General features: G+C 35.6%; 3 protein-coding genes across 5 annotated transcripts in view; 1 reads left to right on the forward strand and 2 right to left on the reverse strand.

Annotated features, from left to right (window-relative positions):
• Window positions 1-18,647, reverse strand: part of LOC122974156 — a 144,319-nt gene that overhangs the window by 33,872 nt on the left and 91,800 nt on the right. The gene's annotated exons all lie outside the window — the stretch shown is intronic.
• On the reverse strand, window positions 1,213-12,095 carry LOC122974193 (low affinity immunoglobulin gamma Fc region receptor III-like). Its single transcript, XM_044342164.1, has 9 exons — window positions 11,606-12,095; window positions 9,444-9,479; window positions 6,709-6,972; window positions 6,391-6,630; window positions 5,930-6,097; window positions 5,625-5,726; window positions 4,220-4,278; window positions 2,193-2,243; window positions 1,213-1,415 (listed from the first exon to the last, which is right to left on the reverse strand). Exons 1-7 carry the CDS (start codon window positions 11,634-11,636, stop codon window positions 4,223-4,225), a joined length of 897 nt encoding a protein of 298 aa, XP_044198099.1. The 5' UTR covers window positions 11,637-12,095; the 3' UTR covers window positions 1,213-1,415; window positions 2,193-2,243; window positions 4,220-4,222.
• Window positions 13,899-18,647, forward strand: part of LOC122974242 (programmed cell death 1 ligand 1-like) — a 37,654-nt gene continuing 32,905 nt past the window's right edge. The window contains exons 1-3 of one of the 2 annotated variants that reach the window (XM_044342246.1): window positions 13,899-14,163; window positions 16,170-16,520; window positions 16,598-17,709. In XM_044342246.1, coding sequence (XP_044198181.1) covers window positions 14,076-14,163; window positions 16,170-16,520; window positions 16,598-16,782 — 624 coding nt within the window. In that variant the 5' untranslated portion in view covers window positions 13,899-14,075 and the 3' untranslated portion in view covers window positions 16,783-17,709. Of the gene's footprint in view, window positions 14,164-16,169; window positions 16,521-16,597; window positions 17,710-18,647 lie in introns of those variants that run through there. The other variant, XM_044342245.1, reaches the window with a different exon arrangement.

Consider the following 18,647-nt stretch of genomic DNA (forward strand, 5'->3'; position numbering starts at 1 on the left):
CAAAAATCACAGTTCAAAAATATTGTTGTATTCTTCACATTTAATATAATCAATTGAAATCATCATGTTCTCCTGTTTTATGTGACATTGGACCGTTATATAGTGTGATTGTAAATGTTTTTTCTCCATAAACAAAAAGCATACAATCTAAAGAATAAACACACAATTATGTACTCAATATTTGATGTAAAATAGTTCATTATTAATTAGTTCATATGTCATTAAACTGGTGTCATTTGTAAACCAGCAGCTGTGATGTAATACCCATTATGACCAGTAGGTGGCAGCAGACTTTAAAGAGTGATTGATGAGCTTTTAGAACAAAACCAGGCAGGTGTTGTTTCAGGTACAGGTGAGAAGATGGATCATGAATTTACTAATATCAATCAATAATCTGCTAATGATTACTTGTAATATGTCAACAAATAACATTATTAGTTTTTTTTCAAAATTTTCCTAAAAGTAACTGCTTCTTATAACATTTCTTTGAAAGTTTATGTAATTTGGTAGTTTAAAGGAAATGTGCTCATTACAGAGATTTAAGAAACAACCTAATATATGAATATGTAGTTTGACACAAAACAACACTGAAAACTGAGTATTTTCTGTCAGTTAAAGAATTGTCACGAGTCTAATTTAAGATTTTTGCAAATTAACAACAACATATGAACCCAAATATAATTACCAATTAAACCAACTTAACATTTTTTCTGTTTTTTCTTCAAAGTGTTTGAGATGAACTACATGATGTGTGATGTTTAAACCAGGAGACGTTTTACAGACTGAATTTTCTTCATGTTTCACTGAGTAAAGAATCTAAACTCTTCACACACTCTGTGCTGCAGCTGTGTGTGTGCAGAGTTTCCGGCTGATGATTGATGTTCCTGCTGTTTATGGACTGCGGTTGCATTTTTTGTACGTTTGATATCGGTGCTACAGAGCTACAAACACACAGATAGTCTGAGGTGTGTGTGGATCAGGTACCCAAAACCAAACCGGAACAAGTCAAATTTTCCATCTGACAGCTTTGTGAAACCCACAGAACCACACGAAGACAACAACAAACAAGACCAAAGTTTATTCTACATCTTATTGAAGATGTTTTTCTGTGAAACACAGCAAGTTAATATATTATTATTATATTAGAAATATAATTAAATATTTTTCCACAAATGTAATAATATAATGTACATCTAATAATTTTAGTTTTAGTTTTTACATTTCATTGTTTATTGAGTCTAATTTAGAGAGAACAACATGAAATATATAAAATATGTTTAAAAACGAATGTACTATTGCCCGAGGGGCTCTGGAGACCAGTAACAGGCCAGCTGGACATCAGTGGTTGGACTGGTGTGAAGGTGTGGAGGTCTTCCTCAGTGAAGAGTAGACAACCTCTGGCTCTGGTGGACATGCTGAACACACACAGATAAAACAATATGAGACACAGTTGTAGAAAAAACAACTCTTGTACAACATCTACTGGTGGTAACTACAGTTGGTTGAGGTCAGGGGAAGATCTTGGTGACAGTTCATGTAAAGACAAAGTTTCACTGCAGGTCTGTGATGAGATGTGAACTCTGGGCCTGAATTCATGAAGCTTCTCAGAGCAGGAAACCTCTCCTCACTGGACAAAAACTAATACATCTTTGGTCCTAGTTTTAGAAGAAGGAGTAACTCAGGAAATCATTTCTGTCTGAGCTGATATTTAGCAGCAGCAGAGATGTTTGAATGTTTGATGACAATAAAATAATTCAAAGATCCTTTAGATGATCCTCATTTCATTTGTTAGTCTGCAGGATGCAGAGAACACCTGCGGTCCCCATAAACCCTGATGTCCCCACAATGTCACATTTTTTATACTGAGGAAAATGCAGCTTTGTGACAGTGATGTTTCTGTCAGAACCAACTACTTCAGCTGTAATAAATCAAACTCTATTCACTGATGTGCCTCATAAAGATAATGTGCATGATGAGGAACTAAAACTTAAACACCATCATGTCCCCCTGCTGGATGTCTGCTGTATAATGACAGAGATCTCAACAGGTAAAATTTCACTAGTCAAACTAGAACTGGTTTGTTCTGATCTTATATTTCTAACATGCTTTTCACTTTCTTTCTTTTGAAGAGTGAAATGAGAAGATTGACATCAATCTCATGAATGTGTGTTAAGACAGAAGATCAGCTGTACCTCTCATCTCTGTTCTTCTCACTGCTGAGTAAACCGCTGCTGGATCACTCTCTGGAAGATAAAATACATACATATCAACCAATACTGTTAGTATACTGTATTTACTGTGAGTAGTACTGTTGCACATGTAATATAAATCAAAATATTAATACTATTCTTAAGGAGAATAAAGTCTTTTTTCATGCAGCATTATAATAAGACTTATTTGCGAGTTTTGAAATGGCAGCTTCCTCACGTTACTTTGAAAGACAAATGACTGTGAGTAACTGGAAAGTCTTTCTCTGAAACAGGAAACTGGACGACCACAGAGCTGCTCGCTGCTATTAAAACACTTTGTCAACAAGGTACAAAACAGATAAACACAAATTCGAATCAGACCACACTGTAGTGAGAAACCTCACCAGCATCAGAATACACTTTACTGAAATCAACAAGAGGAAGTTGTTGCTGTGGTTTTATTTGCATAGTTTTAAAACAACTAAATTATAAACTTTATTAAAGGACAGTTTAAGATTGATTCAAACCAGATTCTGTAACTAAATTAAACTCTGCTGGAGCTTAAATACTCATTTCCAGCTTTCAACCTACAATGAACCATCTCTAACTGGATAGTTCAACACTATGTGGTCATTTCATTTGGAGGACTTGTTGCTCAAAACGGCTATTTTCACATCTACAAAATGGGCACATGGGATCATTAGTAGAAAGTAGAGTACATGTCTTGGACTCTTCTTTTATAGAGTTCAGATACAGAAATAAAATGGTAGAGGGTTAATATGGTGCACTATATAGTGAATAGGAAGGGATTTAGGATGCGGCCCAGATGTTTGGTTCCTGTTAGAAGTCCCTCTGGCTCGGTCATGTGCTCCAAAAACATCTTTGACTGTGTTCATGGTGGTGGGAAGCCAGTGAGGGATCTTGTCCTTGAGAAGTCTTCCCTGTTAAAGGTAATGTTCAGGTTTTTTCAAGTCTGTCTTTACACAATACTGATGTGCCATTATGTAGGAGGAAAAGAGTCTTAGTCACTGTAAGAATTCCTACTCTCCATGTTGACCCTGAAGATATTCTCTCTGAACGAGACTCCACTGTAAGAAATGAGGGACAAAAGTTCAGCTAAAGTTAATGTTTCAGGCTTCAGCAGTCTGAGTTGAGTTGCTGTATTCCAACGTTACAGTCTGTTTAGTATGAAATTCCCTCTTTTTGTTTCAACGGACTGAATTTCCTCACTGATCTATGGCAGAGGGATGAATTCTGGTAGTGCAAGTAAATCTGTTGACGTTATCTGGCTTTAACTACTCAAGACGCCCTCAGAGAAAATTTTGAATGATTTTTTTCTTTTTTCTGTAGTATTTCTGCTAATATTTCAGTAACAACCCACTTTGACTCTTTGAGTCTTTTAGGGTTGATCTCCAGCTGTTTTGTCCTCAGGACGACCTCCACTTGCTCCTGCCTCTGCAGGAATATGGTTCACGTCTGTGTTTAACTGGTGTGTCGGGAAAGAAACACTGTTTGCTGCTCAGTAGCAGAACGGCTGTGAGAAATATCACCAGTTGAGCTGACAACAGTTGACGAGGAGGTCAGTGGACATAAATACACAGTATGTGGTTCACTCTATAACATCTGAGTAAAAATCTGGTTCCAACAACAAATCTACCCACTACTACTAGAATGTATCCCTCCACCGCAGCTCAGCAAGGAACTACATTCCAGGAAATAAAAAAAAACAGAATTTGTTCTAAACAGACTGTAACTTTGGAAGACAACGACTCAAGTTAGCTATTTCAGTAAAGTAATAAGCCAAACCTTTCGTTTAAGCACTCATCTATATGATGTCTCTATGCTGATGCTGCTTTTTCTGCCCTGATCTCAACATCAAGATTAATCTCCTTTGTTGTCGACACATATACGTCGGTAAAAAGCAAGTATATCAGTGGCTCAAGCAAACGTTGGTCATGTTTTGACTGTGACAACCATAAAAAACTTTGAACAGGTTTCTGTTGTGGATCCACAAAGAAGAGCAGCTGTACCTCTCATCTTCGTCCTTCTGTTGTTTTCACTGCTGAGAAAACTGCAACTGAATAACACTCTGGAAGATAAAAACATAGAAAATACATTACTGACGATACTACAAATGATACAAGTACTGTTAGAATACAGTATCCACTACTACTAGTGCAGTGGTCATTATTCAAATACTATTCATATTATTTATGCCTCTACTTCAAATCAATAATGATACCATTTTTCTATAGTATTAAAAATTGAGCATAGCGTTAGTTCAGGTAAGCCACAAAGTTAAGTTCAGCTCACAAACCCAGCTACATCAGCTGATGGCTCAGCTGAGTCCTTCTATGCATCCAGTTGACAGTCTCATACAGGGCGCCTTATTTTAAGCTGCTTTAGTCTGCCTACCCTTCCTCTTGCAGAGGCTTCCTCTGCAAGCCGCTTGCAACACACCTCCACCCCAGATCCTCCTTACATGCTATGTCTGACTTAAACAATGTCATCTTGTTGTCAGTTACCTGCTCTGTTCTGTACCTGGGGTCTTTGCTGCTGCTCCCAGAACAGAACCATACAGCCAAATATAAGTACTGCAAATGGCTTTAAAAGTTTTCTTTTTGACTTAAGTCTTGACTGAACAGAACAGGATGGAAATATGATCAATTATAGCAGCAAACATCAGTTTATACTTGAAAAAAAAAGAAATATTAGAAGTAATATTTGGGTTTGACAGTTTTTTTCTTCTTAACACCACTGCTGCGGAAATCTAAATGACCACAGAGCTGCTAGCTTTTATTAAAACAAGTTCATCACCACAAGATGAACATCTGTAACTTTAAAATGTATTTATAATTGTAATTATACATATAATATAAATAAAAAAAATGGTGTCCCATAAAAGTATTTATCAACAAAAAGTGAGATAAAGCTGAAGGTAAAACAGTGTATAACACTGAAGTAAGTTCACTTAATGTAAGTATTAATCACATTATATAAACATGTCAGTAATAATGTTTTAGTAAACTATATTAGACTAATATAGTTTTGTGTTCAGATATATGCAAATATGAACATTTATAATCTATGTAGAACATGTGCAGCACAAACTGTCTTCATCAAAAACAGGAAACTGGATGACCACAGAGCTGTTAGCGTCTGTTACTGATTCACCACAAAAACAGTTTCACACACGAGCACATCACACATTGTCATCGACCAAAACAGAACAAACTGTTCTCTTGCTGTTTTGTTTAAATGTATAATGAAAACTTATCAAATGTTGATATAAATGCAATGAAATGTTTGAACTTTTCCACTTTCCCAGTGTTCCCAGTGTCCCCATAATCCTAAATGTCCTCACTTTCTAAATCCAAAGAGTCCTCACAAAGATACAAGTTTACCTCTACTCACATCACATCTACAACACGTTACCTCTGCTCCGTCTGATTGGCTGTGACTGGTGATACCATTTTTTGATGCCACTGTATGTGATGTCATCTGTGATGTCATCTTCTCCAACGTCTAATTCAGCTGCTGGAAGGAACCAAAATGATCCGAAATATAATTTAATATAATAAATATACAATATACAATATTAAAATGTCATCATGAACTGTAGTAAATAAGTGTAAAACACAATTTCCAAATGTTCTAAAAAATTCTAAGTAAAAAATAAATCTTAAAAGGTAACATAAAAGTTTAATGTTTACTGTGAAATTAAGAAGTCTGTGTCTGACCTTTAAGTTTCCTCTGAACACAACGTCTCACCAGTAGAACCAGTAAAACCAGTGGAACCAGACCACAGACAAGTGGAACAGACAACAACATGAGATGAGAAGAGGTGGAGGTGGAGGTGGAGGTGGGAGTAGAGAGGGGTGTAGACTGAGAGGTGGTGGTGGGTTTCTCTTAAAATGAAACAAAATTAATTATCAAAAGTATAAAGTTGAAAAACAGATAACACATTCACTAATTTCACTGTTCAGAAAGTAATTACTGAGATTGCTGCAGTTTATTAGACATTAAGCTTTGTTTGGGTAAAATTATCACATATTAAATTAAATATTATTTAGTGTTAGCAGAGTTAGAAATGTTTTCTCTCACTATGAATGATCACTGTTGTACCTTATAGTGCAAAAATCTGCAAACATCAATAAATGAAACACAACGAGGTCTGAAGATTTGTTTTTGACTTCCTCACCTGTGACAGTGATCCAGCTGGGTGGAGACTCTCCATGACTGCTGCTGTTACACTTGTAGAGGCCTTCATCAGACTTGGAAACATGGTGGATGGTCATGTGACCTGCAGGATCAGTCCTGATGAGGGAGCCATCTTTATAGAAATCAGCTGGGAGGTTGGAGGTCTTTGTTTTACAGTGCAGAGTGACATCATCTCCCTCCATCACAGGGAGGACAGGACTCTGCAGGATCACTGATCCACCTCAACACAGAGACAAACTACAGCATTTCATCATTTACACTCAGCTTCATCAATACTAACTCCACAGTCTGATCTTACCAGTGACAGTGATGTTGATGCTGTTACTGGTTGCTCCCTCTCTGGACTCACACCAGTAAACTCCACTGTCTATTTTGTCAGTGTTGTTGATGTTACAGGAGGAACCAGCTGATCTTCCCCAATCAACTCCACATTCAGCTCTGGTTTCTCTGGTTGTGTTCCTCCTCAGCGTCCATCCAGCAGAGCTGTCATTCTCCTCACAGCTCAGAGAGACAGAATCTCCTTCAAACATCTGAGAGCTGCTGGGACTCACAGTCAGAGAGGCTGCAGAAAAGCATTGTATATTGAGGAAAACATAATGGCCTATTGGGTATCACACAGTAACACTCAAATGGTCAACATCAGTAATCCTAGTCGTACAGTTATATTGTCAGTTTTCATCTATAAATGTGTCTTAATGCTGCAGCTTGTTACCAGAAGATGTTCATTTTACCACATTTACACTAAACCACGTCATGCGTCATCAGTAAATCAGGTAGTTGTTCAATATCAATGAATAAAGATAAAAATTCTTCAAAGAAGCATTTTAGATGGAGGGAAAATTTGACACATTCTAGCCAGATGTTGAAAAAAAAGATGTTCTCTCTGAGATGAAGAAGAAAGCATCTCCAATGATTTCCACACATTCAATCAGGGAAGGTCTGTAGGCTAACAGGACTTAAGCCACAAATGTTTTCAGCAAAGCTGTGGATCTGTTACTGTCCATTACATGTGGCATTTGTGATACCAAATCACTGCTGCAGAGGAACCATTGTGTTTTGAACAGATTGTTTCTTGGTTCAGTCTCAGTCATCTGTTTAAGGAACCCAGCCAGGAGAGTTCACAGTTTCTTGCTTTTATCTCCTGACAGCCTGTCTGATAAAATGAAACACACAAACACAACCCAGGACAGAGCTAAGCTGACTTACGCTGTAAAAACTAAGAGCTCACTTTACCATAACGTAAGTTATTATATTTAGCAGCTCATCATGTGTCTACGTTCTTGTGCGGACTGATAAGAAAATGGAAACTGTTAGAAAACAGGTGTCTCAGAAAGCTGAATGACACAGCCTTGTCCCTGGTGACGAAGATGATGATGATGATGATGATGATGATGATGATGATGATGATGATGATACTGAAGTGTTGAAGAAAATTCTCCTGCACAGTCTGAACCAACCTGCAGACTGCCTGACTCGCCCCTCCCCCACAGGTGTTAATACATTATGTTACATCAATACTAATGTTACAGTGTGTTCATTCATTAGCTCCAGTTTCAGACTCAGAGAGGCTGGAATATTTATTTAAAACTATTTACTTTTAACATTATTATTATTATTGTTATTATTATTATTATTATTATTATTATTATTATCATTGAATTTATGGTCCCATTAGGTGCACAAGTAAAATAAATAAAATTGAAATGGTAATTAGGTCAGATTGATAAATGAGTAACTTATATGATGTTTAAAGATCTCATCCAGAATAAAAATACTCTGCTTAAAATTATATTTTTGTATAATGAGGTTTTTCCAAACAATTAACTACTTAAAAATTCGTAACCTTGCATCTCTCTCTTAGGGCAGCAACAAAGTCATGACCTGCCCTGCATGCAGTCATACAGAAGATGTAACATGTTGTTGTAGCGTTTATCTGATCCGTGATTAGTTCAACCATTGATCTTTATGTTAGAGAGCATTAATGGGTGAGGGAAAGGTGTGATAGAGTCGATGAAGATGCTAGTTTTAGTTCATGCATATGCATATTAGCTACCTAGCTAACCTGCTATGGTTGTAACTGAACAACTAAACTGTAAAAGGTTAGCCATTACCAAACAGCTCCAGTAGAGCCGATTTGTATGTAAACCCGAAAAACCAGACAGACTGTAATCAGATCTGTGATCTTGCTAAAGGAGACACTTAAATGTGGTGAAGTGTAAATGAAAGTGTCTTAAATCTCCTCTGGGTTTTATCATATGAGACACTTGGAATAACAAGTTTAACAGATAATGTCAGCTGTGAACTTCCACAGAATACAGACACATTATGACACAATTAAGCGTTTAAACCACATGTTTTGTGTTATTATTTATTTGCCTTTTCAGTTTCAGTGTTTTTGATATATCTCATATTTTTTTAATTAGTATGGTGGCTTTCAGTTAGTCATCAGGCTACATTTACAGTACGTGTGCACAGTAATGCCTCTCCTGTAAATACTGTAAGAAAAACAGTCTGGCCACATAAACGGAGAACATCCTGTAATAATCCTGCTGACAGACAGTTTATTTTGATCATCCAGAGGAAACTGAGTTTGGAGGTTTGCTTAAAGTAGAAAAGTCAGCACTATTAATAACGTAATGGTATAAATGTATGTTGAACAGCTCATCAGAGAGTAGAAAAGGAGGGTAAATTACTCTTAGATCTCGTTGTGTCTGACAATTTAAATAATTCATGAAGGTGTCGCTGTGCCAGCTGAGCATAAATTGACACGCTGTGCATCACAAAACTGCAGATATGATGCACATATTTCTGCTGCTGGTACTTAACTGAAAAAGAACTTCAAAATAATAAAACTTGATTTCAGAGAGGTCTGAGTGCACATCTCAGTCAACAAGTAAACATCCAAATATACATAATATATTGACAACAATGAAGACGCTCTTCTCCCCAAAATCTGATGTATTATCTCTTTCTCTCAAATCAGCAGAGCGACCATATAACAGCTTTAGATTATCAGATGAGAAGTTTACTAACCTTGGTTTGTTGTGCAGCACAGCAGTGAGATCAGAACTGAAGAGAAATGACACTCAGGTTGGTTTGAGCTTTTGAGCTTCAACATACAACAAGACATTTCTACTCCAGAGAAATGAGAAACCCATAAAATACAGAATTCAGATATAATATTTACTACTACTACTAATAATAACAATAACAGCAGGGATCATGTTACGACAACCAGACAAAAGGGTTTTTTCGGAACAGCAATGAGTGAGTAAAAATAATAATGATGAGACAAAAATTTATCAATAATATATCAATACAGCAGACAATCCAGTAATACAACCATAAAAATGAGGAGACATGAAGAGATGTAAACACTGCTGAAGTTTGTCTGAGCATCATTCATGTAATCTGCCACAAACATTTCAATAAAATAAGTTTAGATAAAACTAACATCTCCTTTTCTCCACTTTTTTCTGTTCCGTCCTGTTCTGGCAGATGTTGTATGTTGTTATGAAGCTTATTAACATTAATTGCTAAAAAATACAAATTGTATGTCAATGATACTTTGATATGAAACAAGACTTTATCAGGAAATCAAATATTTGACCTGATGTCTATTTTCTGGTGTAAAATGCTGCTTTACAGTAATGTAATTAAAATTTTCTGACCTTATTAAACTATTGAATAATTAATTTCTCTTCCTGTTTGTTGCATTTTACTCTGTGTAGACTTGTCTTTGTTGCCTATTTTCTTGATGCTGATCACTTTTATGTTATTTAGATTCTCGTTTCATTGTAAGATGATCAATGACCTTCAAATCATATATTGTAACTGAAATTTATTTTGATCTGTAATTAATAACAGACACAGTTAGGTTATTAGTATATATACATGTATTCACATATATACATGCATTTGCATATACATACATACAGTATATGACATCAAGAAGTAACATCAAACAAACAAACAAAACATATCCTGTTCCTGTTCTGCTACACCAATGTTCCTTTCTGGTCGGACATTTTTATCTTTGTTCAGTAAATTATTTTAAACAGGTTTTTAAACTTACAAAGTGTTTGACATGATTAAAGTTCCTCACTACAGCTCACTACAAGTCTGTGATTAGAGAATACGTGTTTATCTCCAACCTTGTATGACCTCAATTGTTTTCACGTTGCTGGGAAATAAAACAGCTTATTTAATAAATAAGCGTCAGTTGTTTTATTCAATAATATTTCTAGACAAGTCGACTCCACTACAGTCTGTAGATTTATCTTTAATCTGTTCCCCATATAAACATGAAACATTTATTTCCCTTAATAGTATTAATTACTACCTCATCTTTACTGCTGGGCTTAGTAATCTCATGAGCTAAATTAGGTCCAACATTGACAAAATGTCATTAAATTCATCTGCAACTAAATCCATATCATTAATAGTTGTTTTATTCTTTGTCAGGTTGGGTATCCTGCTTTTCTAGTTCCATGTCATTTAATACTGTCAAAGTATTTTTAATATTATTTTTGTTGTCTTACAATAATTTACTATAATAATCGCTTTTGCTGCTTCTCATAATACTTGTCAGTTTGTCTTTGTATACTATATTTTTCATTTTGCAAGCATTTTGTATTCCCTTAGTTAACAACGGCTTTTCAACAAATTTCTGTTTCACTACTTTCTTTACTCTTTACCTTGTGATTTGTATCTTATTAGTCTGTTAGTTTTAACATCATTATTACTCTTGATACAGTTCTGAACAGACACTCAACATCATTTATAAGTTGTCCACTTACTAGCTTCCTAGCAATAACATTGGTAAATATATTATCAGTTAGTGTAGCACTGTGTTGTTTTTCTGCTTGGTCGTGTAATTTGGGGATATAGACTCATACTGAACATGAATTAATGAACTCTGTAGTTGTTTTGTGTTTAAGTTATCAAAATCCCCACAGGAACACATTTTACTGTTCATGTTGTCATACAAACCAACTAACTAAAGGTATCGTTGTAAGATCCTATTCAGACTCTATATACACAGTTTATAATTATATTTTTGGATTTCTTCATCTCAGTTTCTACAGTGATACATGTATCATAAATGACTGTGTATCTCACCACCACTCTCCTATAACTCAGCTGACTGCTATAAGTATAATTATTTAAATGTGGACAGTACAGATTGTACTTACAGAACAGACACTGAAGAGATGTTTGGTCCATTCTGCCTCTCGGTGATGTGAGAACAACTTAGTTTGGTCACAGCAGTTAAACCCAACTTCCTTCCTTTGTAGGTGAGTTTGCTGCTGTGTGGTTTACTCTCCAGCAGTTAGCAGGAAACAGCTAATTTATAGCAGTTTATATTATTAGCACAGAGATGAACCATCAATGATTGATACTATTTAACTAGTTTAAATTCTCAAATAGTGTTTGAAGTCTTATTTACATCAACTGCAGAGGACCAGGCTGATCAAATGTCTGTATGAAGCCTCCATGTTTTCTGATCTGCTCCTGTTTTAATTTGCTGTTAATACAAACTGAACATTTCCTCCATGTTTACCTGATGTCATAATAAGATCAGTATAATGTCCTCTTCCACAGCAATAATTCAATTTAAACAACAGTCTCACTCATTCATTATTTCTGTCTTTCCACTTTGCTGTTTCTCTCAAACAACGTTAAGCTAACATAAATAAAACTCAAAACTTCTTGCTGATTTTTCACATGAAAAGTCTTACAGCCTTCCCTTTATTGGGAGGCTTTTAAAATGAAAAATATAGAGGAAGTGTTGAGTTGAGTTTCATGAATAGTAGTTTAAGATTGGCCAATAATAATGGCACAGAGGAATGGCTGCATAAACAAATTATTAAAAACAATATTTCTTGAGTTAAAAAGAGGAAGGAAGAGCAGCAGAGTGAATATAACATGACTGATGTTGTACTGAAGGAATTATTACTGTGCAAACTGCCATTACTCAATGTGTCATTTTAATGGTTTTATTGTTTTGTTGTTGTTTTTTTCAACCTGATCTTTATTAACAACGATCATGATTTGTCTGTGCTGGTTATACCTGTTCTATTATTTGAGGGTTAGAGTTTCATTAAATATCAGCTGTTTGAAGGTGTTTTTTGTTTCATAGGTGACAGAAGTGATAGATAGTAGAAAAACTATTGTGTCATCAGACAGTGAAGTGAACACTTTGAGTCACTTCCATCTAACGAACCTCATGACTGTTCACAGCTTTCAAAACTGCTGTTTCAATACAATATTCACTTTGTTTTCATATCCTCTTTAAATACATTATAATAATAATAATACAACACCATAATATGCATCCTGATTATTTTGAATCTAAGTTATACCGGGTTATTTGTATTATTATGTTTTGTTAAAAAGCCTCTAATTTGATGATTTAAAGATGTCTCATTTGTAGTTTTATGAATAGACTCTGATGTGTCAGACTGATGTCCTACAGCAATATCTAGTGGCCACAAGTCATCAAAGCATCTTCATGACTCATTTAATTAATTGTTGTTGTTTTTTTATTGCTTTTTTGTCAAATCAGTAATTGGAATAGAAAACCAAAACTAGAAAACAGCTTGTTTTTTGATTTTATTGTTATATCTATATTATCTGCCCCTACTGCATCTGTTATTTATAGATAGATATATAGATAGATATTAAATTAGGGCCCTATGTATATTGGCATGTGTGTCGGAGTGGCGCTTTCCATGGTACTGAAAGGAGCGTTGGGGGATTTAAACCTGCCATGTGACATTAACATTTAACCTTTTATTTTGTTGTATATTATCACATCTATGTAGACAAGTATGAACTTCACATCGCTGAGAGTGAAAATATTGCGCTACTTGATGAATTAATTAAATCTGAATTTGCTCTGAATTAAATTAAAGATATTCCTGCAAATGCAGTGGTCAAATTCAAGTTTCATAATTGTTTTATTTAAGTTCATAATTATTTTATAAATGTTACTGTAACAGCTGCAAGAAATAGCTCAATATGCTTCATAGTCACACTACCCCAGATATTTTCACAAATTGCACCCTCTATCTATCTATCTATCTATCTTAGATGTAGCAGGGGTAGATAATATAGGTTTAATATTATAATATAGTTTTTTAATTCACAAGAAAAACAGAAACACAAAATAATGCGTTGTATATTTGTTCATCCTGTTATCAAAGTTGAACGCAGCTTTGAACAGAGGGTACAGTTTCGGGTTCAGTATCTCGACTCTTACCCTCTTCATCATGTGGACAGGAGGAGTCGAGGATCAATGTTGTTGCCAGTGTTCAGTAACTTAACCCTCATTCAGTCAACACTGTAATCATTCAACTGTCTTGAGTTGTTTTATGACATAAACATGGGAATGTTTCTGATCTTTACTATCATTCCTCTGTCACATGAGCGCGGCAGAGACGTGACGTCATGACACTCTCTCACCATACAGTTTAGGTGCACAAAGAAAACGAAAGTATTCCGTCAGACGGCAACTAGAACTACTAGTAGCAACATGACAAAATTATCAGAAATCAAGGTCCACTTACCAACTTTTAACTGTTGAATAGTCTTTAAGCGTATCAGGTCTGGACTTCATCAATGAATGGTATTTGTACAGGAAACTAACAGCCGATAAATACTATGGAAGAAGAGAAGAAGAGGAAGATGCCCACGTTGACTTTCTCTTTGTGTCTCCTCGCTTGTTTCCTGTCTTGTTCTGTCTCTGCAGGTAAGTTGTCTGTGATTTACATTTACTGAAAACTCTGTAACTGGTTCAGCTGAAGGTTAAAGTCACTGTGCTGGAAAAACAACTTTTATTCTACTCGCTGGCAGGTTTCAAACTCTGTTTCTCCACTCATGCAGAGGCTAATGGCGGCTAATGGCGGCCGCAGACACACTGTTTCATTTCCTCATTTTTATCAAGTGAATATGATCAGTCAGTATGGAGGTTTATGTCGGGAGATAAAGATCATAATAATATTAGATTTAATATTATTCACATATTTCCTCGCAGACAAACATTAGGCTGCTGCTGTCTTCAGGTTATTGTTGCTCTTCTTTTGGTTTGATGGTGTTTGGCATCGTCACTGAAGTGAGGACCAGTTATCATCCCTTAAATAACCTTATTGATTATTTATATCAGATCAGTTTGTTACTGTAATTACTAGTTTCTGAGTTGTGTTCAGTCCAATATCACAAATCACAGATCAGTCTCAGAGGGTTTTACAGTCAGTACAGTAATACAACATCCTCTGTTATCTGATCTTCCATTCAAATGAGGAAAAACTCCAACAGAGGAGGATCCCTCTGCAGGACGGACAGGAAACACATTACAGAATACAGCATTGAACAGGATCACATGACCTCCTTTAGTTATTGGTTATGATTCTGTTCCGTGTCATGAAAGCAGCAGGAAATATGACGTATTGTTCAACAACTGTGTGAAAAATGAAAGCAAAGAACCTGCAAAACTGAACCAACAAGCAGAGATACTCAATCATTCAAAATACTGACAACATAAGTTGAAGTTAAAAAGTAATTGAGCTATATATTTAATCATAATTAAGTCCTGCATCATATATTCAGACAGTAAACTTATTTTACATTAACGTCACTGTAACATTTCATGTTTTACATTCTTACTACATTATATTATATTTCTCATTCATGACTTTGTCTTTATCTTTGTTTGTCTTTGTCTTTAACAGTGTGAGCAGCTGTGCAGGTGACATCATGAACACAGATAATTACATCCACTGTTATTGTGTTATTGCTGGATATGAATAAAAATAGGTGTTGATTGGTGAAATTCACACAGCGGTTGTCATGGTGATCATGCTGAAAAATGAAAATGCTCTTTTGGAATGAGAAGGCTGTCTAAATTCTATTTTAAAACAATATTTATGTCTTAAAATATAAACAGTAATGATTTGTCAATTTATTGTTGATAGTAACTTAATTTAAAATATAAGTATATACATGCACATACTGTATATATTAATAGCAGTGGTTGTTCATGTTTTATATTAAACTCTAGCCGTTGTGTTACAAATTGCTCCCAACCCCATCTCTCCATCATATCATTGATAGATATCAGTTATTGATTAGTTTTAGATGGTACCTGTGTCTCAGATTCTTGGAGCAGCTTTTCCTCCTTTAAGCCACTTTGTTAAACTCGACTGTTTTAGAGAGCAGCAGATATTTGGAAACCTCTCCCTGTGCTGCATCCAGCATTTTAAAATCAAACTGAAAATATGGTTCAAATCTACTCAGATATGAACTCATTCATTATTTTTTTATAGTTTTTATATCTTATATATATATCATTTATAATGATTTATTATCTAATTGTGTTGTTTGTTTATAACTGTCAGGACAAAGAGTTGTGACACATTTTCTCTTTTTTTCCTTTTATTGCATCGACAGAAACATGACAGACTTTGATATGAAGGAACAACATGTATTATGTTACATTAAACATGTAATAATTAATCATGTAATAAATGATGTACTCCTCAAACACTATATTTCACCAAATTCACTGAAACCAACTGAAATCACTTCAATTATTATTATGCCATCATTATTATATGAAAGTTATCCTATTAAGTAAGGATTTTTTTACACACACACACACACACACACACACACACACACACACACACACACACACACACATATATATATACAGAGAGAGAGAGTTGTATCACTAACTTTTCTGTTTTTGTCTCTCAGAGATAACAGTAAAGCCTGGAGATGATGTCACTCTTCAGTGTCAGAGTCAGAGAGATGAAGCCATCATACTGTTTGAGTGGATCAGACCTGACCTGAAGACAGATGGTTACGTCTTCTTCTTCAGAGAGAACCGATCATATGAAAACTACCAGCATCCATCTTTTCGTGATCGAGTGCAGCTGATAGATCCAGAGATGAAGGACGGAAACGTTTCTGTGATTCTGAAGAACGTCACCATCAACGACACTGGAACATACAAGTGTCATGTTTCTGTGAACAGCAAAAGACATGAGCTCATCAACACCATCAATCTGACAGTCAACACCATCTACCTGAAAGTTACTGACTCAGGTGAGTTTGTAGAGTTTGTAGAGATGAGTCATCACCTACCTGACAGCTGATACCTCACACCTGTTTCTGCTCTGCAGGTCACACAGCTGGAAACACCTGGACTGAAGGAGACAAGGATGAAGGAAAGAAGGAGGAACGAAATCTTGGACTAACAGTTGGTCTGTCTGTTGCTGCTGTGCTTGTTGTTGCTGTTATTGTTGGTTTTGTGATTTATAGACAACGTAGACAACGTCCTGGAGCACCTGTCCCCCAGCAGGACTGAAAGGTCTCAGATCTCTGAACTCCTGAATCTTTGTGTCCTGCAGCTTTTACAGCAGCAACATGTTCTGAACTGGAAGATCAGTTCTTTCATCAGTAAACATGTTTTTCTTGCTGTAATCATTCCTCCTGTTCATACTGAGCATTAGGAGATCCCTTCATAATTAGAGCTGCAGATATTCTACTAATGCAAGTGATAAAAACTAGTTTATTTCATTTTCACTTCAGTTTTGTTTAATAGCATTTTACTGTGTCATGTAAGTAATGTTATTTGTGTTCAGAGTGTGTAAGAGTGAGATTATTGCTGTGAGTATGTAGAGATGCAGACTGGAAAGTGAGTTTTATTGTGTTTTCCAGCCAATGTTAGACTGTCTACAGTAGTTTATACTGTAATCACTGTTATAACGTGATGTTTTCAATGTGTATGATCTATTGTTTCTGTATTGTGTAGGAAATGTTCAGGTGCAGATGTAGGTATTTGTAATGTTGTTTATGGGATGTTTGAAGTAAGTGAAGTTCATTGAGAACTTAAAAGCAGGACTGGAGGCTAAAGTTATTAAAATTCACAGTTCAGAGATAATAGAGCTGATGCAAGCTGAGTTAACACCACAATGATATGAATAACATGCTGACAACTATTTTAAATATGTTTTGCAGTTTTGCACAAAACATTTATTCACAGTTAACCCCTGTGAATAAATGTGTTGCATCAGTTTGTACCCAGAGCTTCACTCTGAACTTGTAACATATAATATATTTACTGCACTATGTATTTGTTGACATTTAATTTTTCATTATTAAATATCTATACTTTTTAACATGTTTCCTGTTTTGATAATGACTTTGTTCATAATGTAGATGAGCTGGATTCATGTTATATATTCATTTATGTTTATAACCAGACTTCCTGTTTAGTTGTTTACCTGAAGCTGAGCTGTTGAATCTGTTGATACTCGTCAGCTGTGCAGGTTTAATAAAACACACAGTGCAGAGTTCATCTAGCACCACCATCTGGTAATGTGTTCTTATGTGATCAATTACCTGCAAAACTTTGTTTTCAGTGTTAAGTTTTATAATATGCAAAAGTCTCCATCATCAAAATGAAACAACTCTGCTGAAAGGACACTTTTTATCTTTCTGTGTGTGTGTGTGTGTGTGTGTGTGTGTGTGTGTGTGTGTGTGTGTGTGTGTGTGTGTGTGTTACGGTTCAGAGGACTCAGCAGCACATGAATGTCAACCAGATAAAAAAAAAAAGAGAAAACTTTGTTGATCCCTCGGACTCACAGTTCAGAGGAGGTGAAATGTCATTAGCAGGAAGAGGAAGTCCTGGGGGAGTGATTTGTCACAACAAGTCACATGACTTTGACAACTGACACCTTTGTTGCTGCGTTCATGTGCTCCTCGGATGATGAAGTGTTGGAAAGTCGTTCTTTCACTTCAGTGTGTTTATGAGCTTTTAAGTCGTAATGTGGAAACAACATGGACGTTACTAAGGAGATGTGTTGAATTTTGTCCCAGATTTGTTGCTGCACCAGTACATTCCCTAAAACCACTAAACCAAACCACTTATGCTGACTTGTTATCAGTGTTAATGCTAAAACATAACTTTACATGGACACAGTTACAACCTAAAACCATATTACAAGTTACATGTGAGCAAAAAATTGATGTGAAATGTGTGAATTAGTAAAAGTTTCTTGCCATCAACCAAACATTTACTTTTGTCTGTCATGTTTCTGCGTAGACAAACTTTCAGCAAGTTGTGTACCAAACTTTCCGAGTTGTTGTTTCAACCTGAGGTCGGAAACCCATTCTTCAGATTATTCCGACACCACATGAATGCCACATATGTCCTGCTGTTTCAGGGAA

Source organism: Thunnus albacares, chromosome 22 (genome assembly GCF_914725855.1).
Source record: "Thunnus albacares chromosome 22, fThuAlb1.1, whole genome shotgun sequence".
Lineage (NCBI taxonomy): Eukaryota > Metazoa > Chordata > Actinopteri > Scombriformes > Scombridae > Thunnus > Thunnus albacares.